The 18,435-nt window shown below is 39.5% G+C and overlaps 2 protein-coding genes across 2 annotated transcripts; both read right to left on the bottom strand.

The window, feature by feature from the left end:
• Positions 1 to 1,738: 1,738 nt before the first annotated feature.
• LOC115622257 lies at positions 1,739 to 16,174 on the bottom strand. Its single transcript, XM_030516157.1, has 9 exons — positions 15,913 to 16,174; positions 13,432 to 14,748; positions 12,337 to 12,467; positions 6,565 to 6,795; positions 4,775 to 5,129; positions 4,546 to 4,707; positions 4,199 to 4,484; positions 2,861 to 3,278; positions 1,739 to 2,785 (listed from the first exon to the last, which is right to left on the bottom strand). Exons 1-9 carry the CDS (start codon positions 16,172 to 16,174, stop codon positions 1,814 to 1,816), a joined length of 4,134 nt encoding a protein of 1,377 aa, XP_030372017.1. The 3' UTR covers positions 1,739 to 1,813.
• Positions 7,840 to 9,773, bottom strand: LOC115622559 (cilia- and flagella-associated protein 157). The gene has a single exon (XM_030516529.1). The coding sequence runs from the start codon at positions 9,714 to 9,716 to the stop codon at positions 7,932 to 7,934; it is 1,785 nt and encodes a 594-aa protein (XP_030372389.1). The 5' UTR covers positions 9,717 to 9,773; the 3' UTR covers positions 7,840 to 7,931.
• Positions 16,175 to 18,435: the final 2,261 nt, after the last annotated feature.

The following is an 18,435-nucleotide window of genomic DNA, read 5'->3' as shown; positions in this document are numbered from 1 at the left end:
TGTCTTAGAAATATACCAGAAATTTATCCATCGACAAGCTTTTTGCATTATCCCCGCAGCTTTTGCTCTTTTCCCATTTCAATTATTTAGGAAAACCAATTAAAGTTCTATGAAAAGCAAGAGCCTCAATGCCATCGAAAATATTTGTATGTCTTAGATTTCAGCTTTAATCTTATTGAGTTGAAAAATTAGAAGTGCTTTTAAGAATACATTTTGTGAAGTCATATAATTCACTAAAAGGAGTTTCAAGTTTTTAAGAGAAAGAATACACCCCACTCTCCCCCAATATGTTAATATATTTAACATTGATATAGAAATGATATCGAAGAGCTGTGCAAACATAATCTTTCCAAGTCAGTCCTAACAAGAGCTGAACATTTTCAATAGTTAGCTTTCGCTTTCTCCATAGAAGTAAGAAGTATATATATATATACGAATATCGAGTCACAATGTTTGTTCTCGATGGACTCTGAAAGTTTCAGAAGAAGATAGTTGCAGACTGAAACTACTGAACAGATTTTTATCAAATTTCACATGTAGCTGTAATGTGGTCTAACTTAAAATATAGGATAGTTTATATCCCGAATTTAGTATTTTTCAGAAATATGTTCGTATTTTGTCATCAATATGTTTTAAATATGTATCAAAAGTAAAAAAAACATTGCAGACTGAATTGGACCCTTGTTTTGGAAGAAAAAGTATTCAATTATGATTGAAAAAAGGCTGAAAGAATACTTATTTATTTTCTGAGGGCTGGTGGTAAATCGGCTACACTCATTCGTTTATAAAGAAAATGCGTTGAATTTAATTTATGACGAGTATGGTCTCTCACAAGTTACGATGAGCTGGTAACACTATTTAATACTAAATAGGAGGGTTCGTTTACAATGTGATTGATCCACATGAAGACAATTTTATTTTGACATGTTAAATGTCCACAAAGTACTGAGCGAAGCACATCCGATCCCCTAGTATTTAATAAAAATCGTCATATGTATGTATATGTTATTTGCATTTATTTGTACAGTCATAAATGAAGGTTGTGAAAACAAGGCGTAACATAAATACATTTTAAGCAAAGTACATTAAATAGCAATTACAATAAATACTTACATAAGAATAAACAGCTCTACATACATTTTTTCTTGAGTATTGCCGTAGATCTACTGTAAATTTTGACTAGAAATTTATATAGTACATGAAATAAGTAAATAATAATCACAAAAAGGCCGCAATTGAAATTTTCTAATATCAAATATAATGTCTTGGGAGATCGAAAGAGGAACTAATAAATAATTATGGCATAGAGGATGCATTAATGATCTTCAAACGAAACTAGTTTATCTATTTATATATATGTAATTATATTTATATTTCTTTTCCCGTATTTATTTACATGATCTTAAACATTAAAACAATAATGTGCTTAACTTAAATTAACTTTGATATTTATACTTAAAGTATAGATTACGATTTAATTGAAGTCCTTGATTTCCAATTTTTCTTTTGATTTCTTTTGAATTTTAAATCAAAACTTGGATTTTCTTCTGTATGCATATTTTGAGCTGAACTTTTATATTTATATAATAATTTCTATGAGAATCTCGGTACACGAAATAACATATCGAATGATTAATATTTGGTTGTTTTTCTTTAAATACTAGCTCCTGCCTATTCTGAACCAACGCGTCATTAGTTATGGTATAGTTCATTATATATGTAAGTATATGATAGTCATTTAAGACTCGCCATTAGTTCTATTTAGTATTTCTTTTATTTGTGCAGATCTATATACAATCTCGACATGTGTCCTTTACACTGCCACCTCCTTCGAAGCTACACTTTTTGCATGCTTCTTATCCACGAACATCGTTTCTTCTACTGTTGCCGGCTCCTCGATTGATTGCCGCTTTAGTGTGACTGCCTCATAGTCGCTGCCACTCTCGTCAGCAAACTGGATGTCGTCCAGGGCCAGAAACTCCTGTAGATCACTTGGTGATTTCTCCACGGCAGTCTCCTTCTCTATGTACGAGCCATTCATTGAGTCATTCGCATCCGAATCTCCATCTGGTTTGACCGCCAGCTCGGCGCAAGCTCGATGCACGGGTGCGATCTCTCGGGCAGACTTAGATCCCCTGATGGACTCAGCTGCAGAGTCCGCTCTCAGCGATTGCGTGGATTTGAATTGCTGTCGGGCCTGCCGACGCTGTTTGCGCGACATGTAAGGCGTGAGTTGCTTTCCAGAAGCTCTAGTCAGTGCCTTTTGGGCATTAGCTATGCAGATCTTCAGATTGGACTCACTAGGCGAGCTGGCCGTTGACTGCTGCTGGCTGCTAAGCGGGGAAATCTCATCCGAGCTGGGAGTATTATCGGCGGTGGTGGATTTGCTGCTGGACTCTGTATTGCTGGCAGGACTCAAGTAGTGACCATATTTGGGCATTTTGATTTCCTCGTACTTAGTCTCAGTCTCTTGGAGTAGTGGTTGCGTCGTGGCCGCCGGCTCTGGCGTCTTATCATCATCCTCCCGCTCGGCAACATCCTCAAACGGTGGTATCCATATCAAATAGGCTGGATCCATGCCAAGGTAAGAGCCCGGCGCAGAGCCTGCATTGATTACATTGTAATCGTAGTAGTCGAGCTCCAATTCCTCCTGATTGCCGAGCGAGAATTCGGAACCAGGCCGCGCCAACAGTTTCTTGCGGTTCTGCTGCTCCTTCGACTCCTTCGCATTGGTGGTTCGTATGGTGGCCGTGCTAATCACACTGGCAGCGGGCGAATAACAGCCCTGCAAGTTAAACGACTTTATTAGCCATGAAATGAACAGTTCCAAATACCTGGTACGACGTTTATACCAACTCACATTCGTTAGCGAAGCGCTGACGCTGCGCGAACCCATGCGTCCCAGTCTCAAGGAGCCCGAATTCAACGAGCTGGCATCCTGTTGACTATCGTCTAGGCGTGAATTGTGAAGCTTTAGAGTTACCGCATCAAAACGATCGGAGTACTTGCTCAGTCGTTTGCTATTCATGGGCGGACTATTGCACAATGAACTCATGCCGGATGATATGATGGATTCAGCATCTTTGGCGCTGTCCTTGCAGCTATATGGCTGTGTATGGGTTGTGATCTCGGTTACATCATTACTGCACTCCAGAGGAGCCAGCTCATCGCTTGACGGCGATCGCACCATGCTGGCCGAGTCCGGAGAGGTTAGCGATGTGCACTCGTTGCGCAGCGTTACAATGGATCCCGTGCTGCCAAATTCTGCAGTCTCCTCACTGCAAAGAAATGGTGGGAAATTCTTTATACGCACACATATATACTCTTTTTGTTGTTCCTGCAATTCGACTGATTGTCGTTGTTTAGTGAAGGAGAAGCTAAGGTACTCGTAGGAAAGAACGAACCACTGGAGTACGGAAATAAAAATCTTTAATAAAGTCTTGTGCCTTTGCCAATTAAAGTAATGAATGACTTTGAAATAGGCCTTATATAAACTATAACCCGAACTTCTCGATCTTAAATAAATAACTCCAAATTAAAACGTAAATTAAATATTGGTCATAGGTCAGGTTAGGCAGTGATGGCTTGGGTGTTGTTCACACCCGCCCACTTGGGCCAAAAGAGGCCCGTTGTGAGGCCAATAGGGATTATATTGATTGTAATGGTTTGCCCGAAACCAGCTGGAATGTTTGAGGAATTCGAATAATACTTGGTTTGCTAAGAAATTGTCACCCTAGTGTAGCTAATCTTGGTCTAAGGCAGGGCAGTGCCAGACAGCTCTGTGCTTTCCTCCTCTGCTACGTCTCTGCAGCTTCTACATAAATCGTTATGTGGGATGTCAAGTGCCATGACGGCCAATCGGACAGTGTCCAGTGAGTAGCCCTAGTATCATTGAGACTTCTGTTCTCTTAAACTTTAAACGTCTGCAATGCAGTTCCCCGCTATATTCCGGTGTCCCGGTACCGATATATATGATCTCTCGTTAAGAGGGTCAGTCTGTGAATATTGATCATAAAAAATATTTAAAAAAAACAACAGAAAAAAGAAGTTGGTACTCCAGTCCCTAACATTTCCAAACCACCCATAGACTTTATATTATTTGCAAAAGATAAAGAAAATTGTGTTCATGCTCTAAGCTATACCGCAATCTTTATCAATACATCTGGGGTTTCCCTAATAAATTGATTTATTTCCTCACCACTTAACCATCTTCTCCCTTGAGCCAGTCTCATTGAATTCGGTTTCATGCGCGAGATTCTCAGCATCGACGCTCTCGCGCAGTATGGAATGCCTCAGCTGATGTTTCGGCCTCATTTTGACCATAAATATGACCTCGGATAGCAGCGTAGTTGTGGAGATAGCCCGTGAGGGCGGTGTGTGCAGCGAACTTATTGAAGCACGTGGTGTATGGAGACGCGAGCCCTCGTCCTGACGCCTTGCCACGGCCAGATGATACTTGCGATAACGCACCATATATTGGGCGCCTGTAAATGGCATTGGAATTAGACTGGAGTAAGGAAGGAAAATATGAAACTCTTAGCTTACCAAGCAGGGCGCTTATCAAAATGATAATGCTGGCAAAGACCATAGCGCTCAAATGGACAATGGTGAAGCGAATTCGCGTCTTGGGTTTCTGCAAAACCACACGACTTTTGACTGAGAGACGCGTGGCGGCCAGTAGCGTGGTGTCGCTGGCATTCTTGGCAACTGAATGAGGAGGAATTTATAAGAACATTATACTTTCATTATTTCACGCTTTAACTTCAACACCTACCCATTTGTTCCACATGGGCCATGAAGCCACCGTTGCACGACGGTACACCCTCGCCGATGTGGGACGGTGTTGTTGTTGTTGTTGTTGATGTTGATGTCGTTGCTGCATTTGCCGCAGAACTGATTTCATCGCCCGCAAAGAATTCCAACAGCAATTGTGCGCCACTGGACTCGATGGTAAGTGGTACAGTGCTTTGACTGCCAGCATCGCCACCTCTGAGGCTTGCCAAAGCACCATTGAGTTCAATGAGCAGCGTGGACGAGAGCGACGGTCCGTCTCGTACCTTTATGTACTGCACGGCGCAGGGCAGACGTAGAAAGTTTAGTGCCAGCGAAATGGTTTCCTCACCATCGACCTGCGGGTATAGTAACAATACTTGTATATACACTTGTATGTACTCGTATATAGCAATTTCATTGTGTATGTAGCCGAGTGAACGTATGTTTGTGGTATGTGCCCACAGACCTTAACCGACTGCGTGTTTGTTTGCCAGTGACTTTAAGGTACATGTACGAGTACTGTACTTACCAGTCCTTTTTGCCAGTTTGCAGTTCATTGAATCGGCCTATACTCCCACTCAGGGTATTCCCCCAGTGCCAATAAATTATTTAAACACTTTGCTTTGATTTATGGCGTGCCATAACTCTGGCCTTACCCTTGGCACAACGAAGGAGTTCACTTGCCATAAAGGAGCTTACAATTAGATATATTTGTATCTTTGCCAATTTGAGAAGGAATTGTTGTAAATATTGAAACATTTTTGTGTGCAAAAGCACGATAAAGCAGTGCGTTGCAAATGTCCTTAATACGCTACAATTAATAATTGGATACACAGCTTACTTTTTTTCATTCTCAGCAGCATCTTTGGAAAATTATAGAGAAAGTGCAAGTATCTATGTAATTATTCCCAGTAACTAGTGCGAACAAGTGGAACGGCTCTCAGGTCGGTCCCCTACTCGCGCGGATATGACATTCGAATAATTATGGCACGTTTCGCATAATGTGCCCCCAAGTCATAAAAATCCTATGGCAGAGGCGTGAGTAAAAAAACAGTGAAATAGGGGTTATTGAACGCATAGTCACGTCTATGAAGGGAAAAACTGTCCACAACTAACGTGTCAATCCAAAGGGGTGGCGATGCCTGACTCAATTAAGTGGAGTTCAAAGGCAAGGTAGAAAAAAAGTGTGTCTACTGACCTAAACAAGTTATCCAGCGACAAAGAGGGGGACTTATTTATATGGTCATAGATATTGGGTTCATCGATGGCAAGGGCCTCTATAAATTGGTTGTTCGCCCCGACCCGCAAGATAATACAATGGCGCGTTTATTATGCATGAACTGTTCACAACAGCCCCACGTACTCTTCTATGAAAACTATTGTTCCCCCCCCTTTGTCCGTTTTCAATACACATTTTTTTGCGCTTCTACTTATGTGCGGATTGCAGACGGTTTTTTGCACCACGACAGATTAAAGGACGATCCCCACAATGCCCTTGTGTGTGTTGGCGTCTAAAGCCGGCTGGAATTTTATTCATACACAATTTTGAATATTTGGCATAGTTCATTTTATGGCTATTACGGGCCGTCGACGCCACAGCAGCAACAAAAACTTTGCAAAACTTTAGCAATGACCAACGGTCAAATGCCACGTTTAAGTATTAAGTAAAAAAAAATATATAAACTTCCACTTGACTGAGAAAATCGACGACTAAAGTTTTGTCCACTTTAGCGAACTAGAAGTTTATCATTTTTTTTTTTTTGCTAAAAATTACTTTATTTTGTTGCTTACCTGTATAAGCCAAAAGGAGCGTCCTGGGCAGCTTTGAGTGGCGCCGGCTATTATGCGTTTGGGCTTGGAGGAGCCCAAGTGTACAATGCAACCGCAACGGCAGCCAGGACCGATTTCCTGGCTAACCCCCGTTCCATTCGATGTGGTCGTGGCAGTTCCACTTGCCTCGTAGATACAGTCCCAGGCATTTGCAATGCTATTCCCACATTTTTCCGTTTGCACCGATGTACCCTGCAGTATATGAAAAGCAATTCCAATTAAATTATAGTTTTATTAATAACGCAAAAGAATATATGTGTTTGATTCTGTACTAGTCAGACTCTTTTAACAATCAAGCCTGTTTTAACACACAAGAAGTTTTCTTGGCTTTTTTTTTGCAGCTACTCTAAACGGAAACTTCTATTTTGTAAAAACGAAGATGCCTTTTAATATATGCCTTTTATGCAGTATATGAAAAGCAATTCCAATCAAATTATAGTTTTATTAATAACGCAAAAGAATATATGTGTTTGATTCTGTACTAGTCAGACTCTTTTAACAATCAAGTTTGTTTTAACACACAAGAAGTTTTCTTGGCTTTTTTTGCAGCTACTCTAAACGGAAACTTCTATTTTGTAAAAACGAAGATGCCTTTTAATATATGCCTTTTATGCAGTATATGAAAAGCAATTCCAATCAAATTATAGTTTTATTAATAACGCAAAAGAATATATGTGTTTGATTCTGTACTAGTCAGACTCTTTTAACAATCAAGTTTGTTTTAACACACAAGAAGTTTTCTTGGCTTTTTTTGCAGCTACTCTAAACGGAAACTTCTATTTTGTAAAAACGAAGATGCCTTTTAATATATGCCTTTTATGCAGTATATGAAAAGCAATTCCAATCAAATTATAGTTTTATTAATAACGCAAAAGAATATATGTGTTTGATTCTGTACTAGTCAGACTCTTTTAACAATCAAGTTTGTTTTAACACACAAGAAGTTTTCTTGGCTTTTTTTGCAGCTACTCTAAACGGAAACTTATACTTCGTAAAAACGAAGATGCCTTTTATGCGATATATGAAAAGAAATTCAAATCAAATTTTATTAATAACGCAAAAGAATATATGTATGTGTTTGATTCTGTACTAGTCTGACTTTTTTAACACACAAGCCTTTTTTAACACACAAGAAGGTTTCTTGGCTTTTTTGGCAGCTATTTCGTAAAAACGAAGATGCCTTTGTTTTATTTTCTTCTTTGATCCATAAACCAAAGTTGTTGAAGAAGTTTGCAATTTTTCTCTCTTACGAGCAATTTAAATTAAGCCTTTATTTTGTCGAAACGTAAACCATAGATAGCTGCATAATGCTTTAAAAACACTCATGACTAATAAAATAAGTTAATCTCAAATTCGTCTTCCTCTTCCACGTCCTCGAACTCTTCAAATTGACCGGAAGATTGAACTTCACTTGTGCTGACTGACTTCCGTTCCACATCTTTCAGAAGCTCGGAGGACACGTTCTTAGCCAATGGGATAGCGCTAGGAGGTGGGGCGCTGCCCTCACTAGACTTCTTGACCGACACGGAACTGCTTGAACCCTCGGGCTCCTCAAGTGGCTCCTCTTCTATTTCGATAGCTTCATCCTCACGTGAGGAGGACACATACAGTGTAGTGCCGAACTCAACATCAATGATGGAGAGCTCGTCGCCGCGGCGATGAGAGACTAGTAGTTTGTCTTGGTCCTTTTGAAGATAGTCTGGCAGTGTGGTAGCCACCGATTGATCCACTACCTCGGTCTTGAATATTTCAGTAGCCGTGGCCTTAGGCTTCTGCTGTAAAAAGCCCATTTTGCCAGGAGCGTAGAGAGACGATGTGGCGCTCTCGATCGAAGCGATCGATGGCGTCCGTGGAAGCTCCTCTGAATGCGAGCTTATGATGTTCATCAGCTGCGTCAATAGGTCGATGCGAGTGAGCTTGCACAAGGCTGCAGCATCGACCCTTACTTCCTCAATCACCATTGGATCGTCCTTATTGGCTTCGATCAGTCGTTGTGGGAAAAGTTTGGCAGCTTGATCGGCTATGATGGCGTCGCGCACTGTCATCTTGATTTCGGTTATAACGCCACGAAGTCGCACAATTTCCATCTCATGCTGATCATGCACGACAACCAGGTTCTTGTTCTCGAGCGTCAGGATCTCCATGCGTTTGGCCAAGGCGCGCAGTTTGGCGGTCGCGTCCTTCTGTTTTATCTGCTCGCAAAGCTCCTCCTGCTGCTGCGATTCGAATGCCTTGCGATAGCGCACCATCTCCACATACTTGGCCTTGAGCTTCTCGTAGTTGGAGGTCAGACCCTCGATAATCTTTATTTTGTTCACCGAGTTGCGAACCAGTTCGTTCTTGATTTGATCCAGTACGCCATACTGCTCGGCCATTTCTTTGTGCTGGTTCCTCTGGTTATTGAATTGCAGCTGAAGCTTGATTTGGGACGTTACCAGCTGGTCAATCTCCTTCTGTAGGGCAATGTTCTCCCGAATCAAACGGCGCGTGTAGCCGGCGTTGCGAATCTCGCTGGAACGCGTAAAGTCCTCGGAAACTTGAAGCAACTTTGCTTCCACCTCCTTTTTGAGAGCATCTTTCTCCACCACGGCGCGTTGCTCCATATTGTACAGTGCTTCCTTGTGCTCCTTCTCCTTCTCCTTGAGATCAGCCTCCTGATCATCAAACTTTGCCAGCAGTATGTCACGTTGTATGCGAAACTCGTCCAGCGAATTTAGTTTGCCATTCAGCAGTTTTATTTCCGAAGTCAGTTGATCGTGCATAGCCTTGTACTTGGCCTCCAGATCCGCAATTGTCTCCTGTGCTATCCGGTTCTCCTCATCACGCACCTTTGTTATTTCCACCAGCCGTTCCTCCAGCTCGGTGATTGTGTTATTCCTCTCGGCCAGCGTTCGCTCCAAATGTGCGGCGACATCGCTCCTGTCGTACTCGACTTCGCGCAACTTCTCTGTTAAGGTGATGTTGGTCTCATCTAGGTTTGAAAGGTGCGCCCGTAGTCGCGCTAGCTTCTGGTTCAAATCGGTCACCGTCAATTCATAGAAAGTGCGGTCCACCTGTGAAAGCTTATTCGGATCCTTTTTCTCCTTCTTCTTTCCTTTCTTTTTGGGCGGCATTTTATCGGCTCGTAACTTTTATCAATCGTATTGTGTGAAAATGTTGTGTACTCGTATATTTGATTGCTCTAAATGAATGGCAGTCGTCTGCTTGGCAACTTCATACTTCCCTACTGCTATGGAATTTTCAACTAAAATTGTGATAAACAAAATGTTTGTTGTCAAGGATATGTGCTTTATATTACAAAGCTCTTTGGAAACAAATTATGAAAGCTTTGCGCGGAAGAGGAACGATGATTTCGAAAGCATTGATAATGTTTCGCCAGTTCCACCAATCTGGTATTTTTGCACACATTTTTAAAATTGAGGAAAGTATGCATTTAAAAATATACGTATGTGCGTTAAAAATTTATGAACATTCTATAAATAATCCTGGGCCATAAAATAATCCTAGGCGGTTTATAAAACAATGAGTTTGATTTAGTCGTCCTGGAGTTCCATCAACCTTTACTCCAAGAGTTGCGATTGTTCAAGAATTAATTACATTCGCAGTTGTTACTAGAATTCGGATTTGTGAATTTATTGGTAAAAAAAATACGATTATCATCATTTGATAATTCTTTCTTTTTTAATTATACTGTTAAATTATTCTTAAACGTAAATACAAGTACAACTTAAGCTAGGTATTCAGTCTTAATGCATTTGTTGGAATTATATAAGAATCAAATTCAATATTATTAAAATCTGAATATTCATAACTTCAATATCATTGATGACCAATTGATTTTAAAGTTACTGATGGTGAATTGATTTCATCTAGTAAACATAATAATCGAACAGATGGGAAAGTGATAATTAGTAAAATAATAGCTGGTAAAATTGTTGTTCAAATTATTTCAATTAATTGTCCATGAAGTAAAAATCGATTTACATATTTATTTTAAAAAAGTATTAGATAACCAATTAAAACAGTCATTATTACTAAAATTAATAAAGCGTGATTGGAAACAAAAAATTGTTCCATTCAATTCTAAATAGTTATTAACAAAAGGAAACGGTAATGAAATCACGACAACGCTCTTCTATATTTAGCTCCTTCAGGATTTTGTAATTCACCAAAACTTTCACAAAAAAATTGATTCCGCATTTAATCATTCCGCATTAAAGGCAACAGCTTTTTAAAGTTTAGTTGGAATTTGTGTTTCTGCCTTATAAAAAAGTATTAGATATATATATATATATATACATATATATATATATATATATATATATATATATATATATATATATATATATATATATAGTTTTGCTTAAAGCCGCGAACTTTTAATAACAGATAATGTAGATCCTTATCTTAAACTTATTTGTGTGATTAATTATTTATAACTTCAAATTAATATTTTTTCAGTACCTTACAATTACTAATATTTTAAAAATATAGCAATGGATTGTTATATTTGCGATATTCCTATTTTAAATAACATCAACTACCGAAGCCTTGCAGTTTAGCCACAATAGATGCAAAACAAAGTTCTGTTTTTTTTTTTTTATGAACAGTGTTTGTGTTCTGCTGAATAATTTAGATTTCTTCGTCTGCAGGTTTGTTGTCTGTATTAAGTATTCCGGGTTATTGCTAGTCGTTGATATCTTGATCCCGATTCAAGCCATGAACAATGAAACAAGTTTTGTCTTATTGTTCTTCATACACACACATATACTATGTAGTACACTATGTATATACAAATATGAACGCCCATTCACACACACACACGCACACGCACACACTATATAGGCATTTTACATTTCTAATTTTATGCCCGGGGCACTTGCTCCAACAATGACAACGAGACTCATGGAATAGTTGAACATAAGGCACATGTTCAGAAAATCTGCGCTAGCATTCGACATTCAAATTCGACACAGAGATACGAGAGATGCGAGTCCATGGATGGGAAGGGAGCTCTGCACAAAAATTACTCCGAAGGCGCATTAAAAAACTTTTGTTGTAATTGTTCTGAACAGTTTGTGCTAAACTACGAATAGTACTGCTATGAGTAGGAGAAGCAAATATGCTCTTCATTTTGGCGCGTGTGCTTCTATTGCCAGATTCCAGAAGTTTTTGCCATAATGAAGCAGATAGGGGCGAAGTACTGGGTAGGTGTGTGTTGTGGAGCTGGTCTGTCAGGCACAACAAAAGATCTACATAAGTGTGATAAAATGTCTCCTGTTTCTACTCCGCCTCGTTCGTTCTAGTCGTTGTAGTTTGCGATTGTTTGTGTGCACTGGAAAAGCGCCGTAAATTCCCCACGCAATCTGGAGCAAGTGTCGCCATGTTTTCACGCATACGGACAGACAGACAGGCAGACAGACAGTCAGACAGAGAGATAGATAGAAGCACAAGAATGCAACATAAGCCTGTCGGCACTTTGCTGTCTGCGTGTTTTGGCTTGGGCTGGGCTGGGCTCAAAAAGTGAAACATGAACTAAACGCCCAACTTGTACACCAACAATCGTGCCACAAACTGTATGGCCTACAAAATATAGTTTATGTGAGTGCGCAGAGAAACCACTGTTGACAGCTTTAAGCACTCGCATCGGGAATGCAGAAGGCATGCCATAGAAAGTTCGCTAATACTTGTACTTATCCCACAAGGTTACACAATTCCATCTCCGATACTAACCTCGCAAAACTTGGCTCCGTAACGGGGCGGCGGTGAATCACAAAAGCGATAGCGATTTCGAGTGCCTCCCATACAGTTGCTCGAGCACGGTGTCCAGTCGCTCCAAGGACCCCAGCCGCCAGTGTCAGAATCTGTGTAATTTCAAAGTAAAATTAGCAAACATGATACCTGCACTTAATACTATAATATAACATTAAAGAATCTAAAATTACGAGTCGCTATTGGGCATTTATATTTGTTTAAACTTGAAGGTTTTAAATAATAATACAGTTGACTAAGAAAGTTTGTGTGTTTCTACAAAACTCTACCATAAACACCTACAAATCTTGGTGAGCAGTCAAAACTTCCACAGTTATAACTAAATTTAAAACTTCTTCTTCTTGCAAGGGAAGTGTATTTGATTTGTTTTTTTTATAGAACTAAATTTTCAGTTAATAGAACACATTTACAAATTTATTCTTTTTAAGATAAATTTTATTCTTTTTGGCAATTTTTTTGCTTATGTTGTTCACTTAATATCATTAAAATTATCTGAAATCTTGGCAGAGGCAGCTACATTAAACATTGTGCCTAAAAGTACGCTTTTCTTGAGGGTTTTTTTTTTATCCATATTATGGTTCTACTAAATAGTTATGCCTAATTATTGGCTCTCTTTCAGATTTTGAATTTAATTAAATTATGCGTTACTCTATTTATCGGAATTTTCAGCTGATTCTCAATTAATTTCGACTTATCATATGGACTTCATTGGTTTATATATAACTTGTTAAAGGCTTGTTATCAGATAAAAGGCATTTAAGTAAGCATTTAAACCAATTTTTGGAAAACAAAACTGTGCCAAATTGATTTTTATTTTTGTTAGTTAATTAAAGTCGACATACGCCACCCATAAAATACTTTAATGTTTTTTAAAAACATTGAGCATTCTCATGAAGTTTAATGTAGAAACAATAAATTTAGTGAATATTTTGCACTCGTATATGATTCTTTTCGTACATGAATTAATTATTTGTATTCCATAAAGAATCCATGCGACTTCTATATTCCCCTAAGAATTCAAAAATAAGTTTAAGGTTCTCAAAGGTCTGGACTTACCGCTTACTGGCAAAGTGGGCACACAATCCATTCGCACATCGGCCACCGCACCCGAAATGGCTTGACTGACGTAGACAAAGCAATACTCTACGTATTTTTCGGAGAATAGGTCGCAATTGAAGTAGAGAGAGTACTGACTCTTCACCACCCGCTGCTCGGCGACATAGTGCAGCGAAGTGGGCGGCTTCAAGGAGGCCACATCGGCGCGCAGCTTGGCATAGAGGCGTACCCGGTCGCCTTGCTCGAGTATGCAGCCCGGGTACTCGTAGAGCACACCAATTCCGGTGTGCGGATCACAGGGAAAGATGCTGCGGGCATAGACATTGAAAACGAACTCGTCGCTCCAATCGACGCTCAGAAGGCGTCGTGTGGTTGGTACATTGGGTGCCGGCAGCATGGGGCGTAGCTGGACGGCATAGTTTCCGGCTAGGCCGAAGAGTTCGCACCGCAGCTTCAGGGACTTGTGCTTGGGATAGCCACGTATCTGTTCCGCAAACAAAATACTCGATTTGGACATATTCTGCGGTGAGATTTGGGCACAGCTGCGCTCCTTGCCGCAGTAGATCAGCTCCAGCCAGAACTCAGGCAGCTGCTCCTGATGCAACGCCCGCTCACAGTTGACATCGGGAAAGCGCAGAGTGACCTCCACCGGCGCTTTGGGATAGGTGCGCAAGCGTACAGGACTGACACTCATTTCGGCACTCGGCCATCGCACGTCTAGCGTTTGACGCAGTCGCTCGTCATGGGCGGGCATTAAGGTGGTCGTCGTCACCGTCGGCAGCACCTCATCCGCATTGCTGCTGCGATTGTTCGGCTGTGCTGGTGCCGTGGTCTTTAGGTTGCTCACCACCTGCATCTCGTAGAGCCCGCCACGCATGAAGGTCTGACAGGGCACAGCGATCTGTGTGACATTGTGGCGGGGATCGGGAAAGAGTGGTATGTTCTGAACCACTTCCTTGCGTTGACGCTGCAGCAACACCTGTCCATTGTGCGTGCCATTTTCCAATTGCGAGACGCCTGGTTCGGCCTCCAGCTGAGGGAGCATGGCATCATCAATGAATTTGCTAATGACTAAAGTGCTCATTATGGTGTTCTCCACGCCCCCCGCTCCCATCACTGACTGGCTGTCAGCAGTGCTTAAGTGGGCGTCACTGAGATTTTGCCGTCCCGGCCAACCCGCCAGCCCGCTCGACACTGTCGTGCTGTCCTCCTCCTCGTCGCCTCCACTGAACTGTATCTGCACATGCAGGTCGCCGCTGAGTGCGGTGAATGTGCTCGGGGACATGAGGCGACCCTTTCGCACCGCCAGCACGTGACCTTTTGTGCAAATCGAGGCACAAAGAAGCATGGAAATAAGATGAAAAAATTCGCGGCATGAAAAGAGTAGAGATAAAAAAAATGTATGTGTATAAATCCTTGTAATTTATTTCTCATTGTCGGTCGACAGAGACTGCCACCCATTCTCATTTACATCCATATCCACATTCACAATCCCTCCACACTCTGTGCTCTTCATTTCATTCACAATTTCACCCGTCGCTGCCGTCACCGCCATCCCTGTGGCAGCCATCCCTGGGAAATTGAGGCGAGCGCTTTTGGTCGCGCTCAAGTGCAAAATTATAAAGCAACTGTGAAGACAATAACAACAACTGCAACAACAACAACGACAACGATAAAAGTGGGAAAGCAGCAGCGCAACACTTTTACATGCATGTTAAAACCTCGTATTACATTCTGTAATTATTTTAAAGGCAGCAACAATAACAACAGGAAAGTCGCTTGAAAGTAAAAGAAGTAATGCAATTTTACACAAACTTCCAGAGAAGAACACAGCACTAAGAGTAGGAAGCCAACAAGCTGAAACTATCGCAACAATTAATCTTCTCGAGGATGTCTCGAATATTCCTTGAATTTAAGGAGTCCTCCTATGATACATATTTTCGCTTACAATTTAGACTACAACCTCAACAATAATTATTATAACTAACTGACTTTCATAACAACTGAGCAATACGGAAAGTAAATTATGATATGTTTTGTGATTTTCAGCTGTAGAATTTCAATTACAATTTGCAGTCCTTTAAATTAGTCCTCATATTTAAAATCAAACTAGTTAAGAGAGAGTTAACAACTCTTTTTTTCGATATTTTTCGGGTGTTGTGGTTTATAGGTAATAGATTTTATAATAATTATTTTGCAGACTAGCAATAACCCCACTAATAAGCTTCCCTCGCTATGTATGTGATTATTGCTTTCGGCTCGAATGCTTGGTGTGAGCCACTCTTGTTTATCTGTAGCTTTGCAATATGCTACTGTAGTGAATTTTCCATCTCCACAAATCCTATCAAGCCCAATTATTACACACACACGGACACACAAACATGCACCCTTATGTGCACGCACACACACACACACACACACTCGTGCACTCAACCACTCATACCCAAAGATGAATGGGCACAATTACGTTTCTCTACTCACTTGTGCCGCATAATAATAGCAAAATTATTGACGATATAATAATTTTCCACTTGACTACTGATTTTAGGCCTGGCATTGACGTGACAATTGTCTTCTTCCTCTTACGGTTCGTTGATGTTGGCTTGCGTCTCCTCCGGGGCCGGGCTGTGTCGCTTCGTGGAAATGGCGGCTCCGCAGCAAAACGGATTGAGTTGTTGTTATTGTTGCCTCTGCTGTTTCTGCAATTGTTGCGGGCATGGCTGCTGGCATGGGTAGGGCACATTATGCGTGTCACCGCTACCCCAACCGTCCTGCTCCGTCCTTCCACTCCCAAGCCACTCAAAGGCGCAGCTTCGACGCCATTTTATTTATTTGCTCGCACACTTTGTATTGTGTTTTTGGCTTTGGCTTTGGATTTGGTTTAGGGTTTTTGGGGCCAAAATCAATGCGAGCATGCCATTTGCAATAAAGAGTATCTGAAAAAAAACAAACAGAAGAAGAAACGAAGCGTTAGAGCCATAACTGCCAAAGGCGCTGAAAAAATATGTCGAACGGATTAAACGCGCCATGGACAAATAAAAAAACAAAAAAATTGGGGTCCCACAAAATACGTTTAAGCAGCTTTCGCTGGCAAAGTCCCACACTTTCAATGCCACATTTGTTGTGGCTTCCACCCATCCTCACACACACACACATACATATATATCTTTGGCAATGAAATTGTTCACAAATTTGGGCATTTGAATGCCCTACAAGTGTCACAAGAATGATGACCATAATATTGTTGTAATTTTTCTTCTCAGTCGCTTGGCTTCTCGGCTTCCTTCCATATTTTGATTGCCTCGTTGTTCGCCTTGCTCGCTTCTCGTTTAATGTTAGTTTTATGACGTTATTAAATTTCAGTCAAAATATTAGCTTTTGAACGACTTTCGTGTTTGGTTTCAATTACCGAGGCGTGTGTAACAAAATCAAATGCAATGTCTTGGCCATTGAATGTTTTTGTAAGATGTGTTTCTTATTTTCTTTTTTTTACAGGATGGAGCACTCATTAATAGGACAATGATAATATTTGTACATGAAATGTGTTGAGAATATCAATTTACGCACAGCATTTACTTTAAATTACATTTTATTATCTTGCAAATAATGCCTAAAAGATATGACAAACAAACTTTGGCACGCACTTAGGTTTATTTAATACATTTTAAATACAGATAAAATGAATGCATATCCGCGAACCATCATTAGCAAACCAACGTCAACCAATTAGTTAGTTGGCCAATTTGAAGCCTCATTACACAATCAATTATAATACAAATATTCCATATTTTAATCGAGTGTATGGAATATTTATTTCTGCCTTTTGCCCTTTTCATTCAACCCAATTTAGCAACTATGAACTTTGAAGTTTTAAGTTACCATTAAGTCAGTAAAAATTCCATTGTATATACTATTACTCGCAATTTACCAATCCATCTCTCATATCGTATTTCACTTTAAAATAATTGCGCATAAATTAATATGTGCTTTGATTTACATATAAAAACATTTGTGTTATCCAATAAATTTCACTGTCATTGAACAACTAAAATGCCATTGACTTTGTTCTCTAATAATTTTTCCATACAATAAAAAAAATAAATAATAGATTATCAAAGAAAACTTCCAAACTGATTTTTGAATTGAATGCTCTGCGACCATTCACATATTTATGTAGCTATATTGTACAAAAATACAATCAAAGGACGACACACACATCAATGGCAGTGACATTGTGATTGTTATAAATAAATTTAGCAACAACAAAAAATAAACGTAAACGCACAATATATGCCAGACATTCAAAGCAATTGTGGCAAATTCAATGAAAGGAAACGTTTTTAGATGTGCCATGAAATTTAATGAAATATATTCTTCTTTTTCATCGAATGTGAAACTTGCTGGTCATTCAGTCGTCGCGCCTTAGCAATTTTATTTAAGTTACAATCCTTCCTATTTTTTATCAATAACTTGCATTGAAAAAAGTCAAGACAGTTTGATTAAATTAATATTGTTAGAAATAACACAAAGTCGGCCAACATTCATTACAAGACCTGCTTGCGATGTAATATCTATGCGGCCTTACAAAATATATTATTTGTACAATTAAGGAACCGTATTTTCATTAAAAATTACATTTCTCAAAGTATAAATTGTAAAATTTTCTTAGTATATGGTTACCTAATTTTCAAATGCAACTAAAACCATAAAAAGTGTGCTTATAAAAATCTAAATAATTAATATTAAATAATTTCTAATAAATTCGTTCGTTTATTAGTTGATTATTTCTTATTAGAAATATAAATTTAAATTACAATTTTAAAAAGATAAATAATTGCACAATTATAAATTTATCGGCTTTATTAGAAACTTCGTAAAGCTTCAACAAAAATTTATATGAATTTATATAAAAGTTGTTAAATGTTAGTGTCAATTATGCAAAGAGATGATGTACAAATTAATGAAACATTCTTATATTCCAAGAAATAACTATTAACATATCAG

This window comes from Scaptodrosophila lebanonensis, unplaced genomic scaffold (genome assembly GCF_003285725.1).
Source record: "Scaptodrosophila lebanonensis strain 11010-0011.00,11010-0021.00 unplaced genomic scaffold, SlebRS2 tig00000043-arrow-pilon, whole genome shotgun sequence".
Taxonomy (NCBI): Eukaryota; Metazoa; Arthropoda; class Insecta; order Diptera; family Drosophilidae; genus Scaptodrosophila; species Scaptodrosophila lebanonensis.
The sequence above is the reverse complement of the archived record's forward strand: the minus strand, read 5'-3'. Positions and strand labels throughout refer to the sequence as shown.

Coding starts and splice junctions, on each gene's coding strand:
- LOC115622257 (XM_030516157.1), bottom strand. CDS start 16,174: ATGTGCCCTACCCATGCCAGCAGCCATGCCCGCAACAATTGCAGAAAC. Junction 6,796..12,336: donor ACGGAGCCAAGTTTTGCGAG/GTTAGTATCGGA, acceptor CATATACTGCAG/GGTACATCGGTGCAAACGGA. Junction 4,708..4,774: donor GGCCCATGTGGAACAAATGG/GTAGGTGTTGAA, acceptor CTCCTCATTCAG/TTGCCAAGAATGCCAGCGAC.
- LOC115622559 (XM_030516529.1), bottom strand. CDS start 9,716: ATGCCGCCCAAAAAGAAAGGAAAGAAGAAGGAGAAAAAGGATCCGAAT.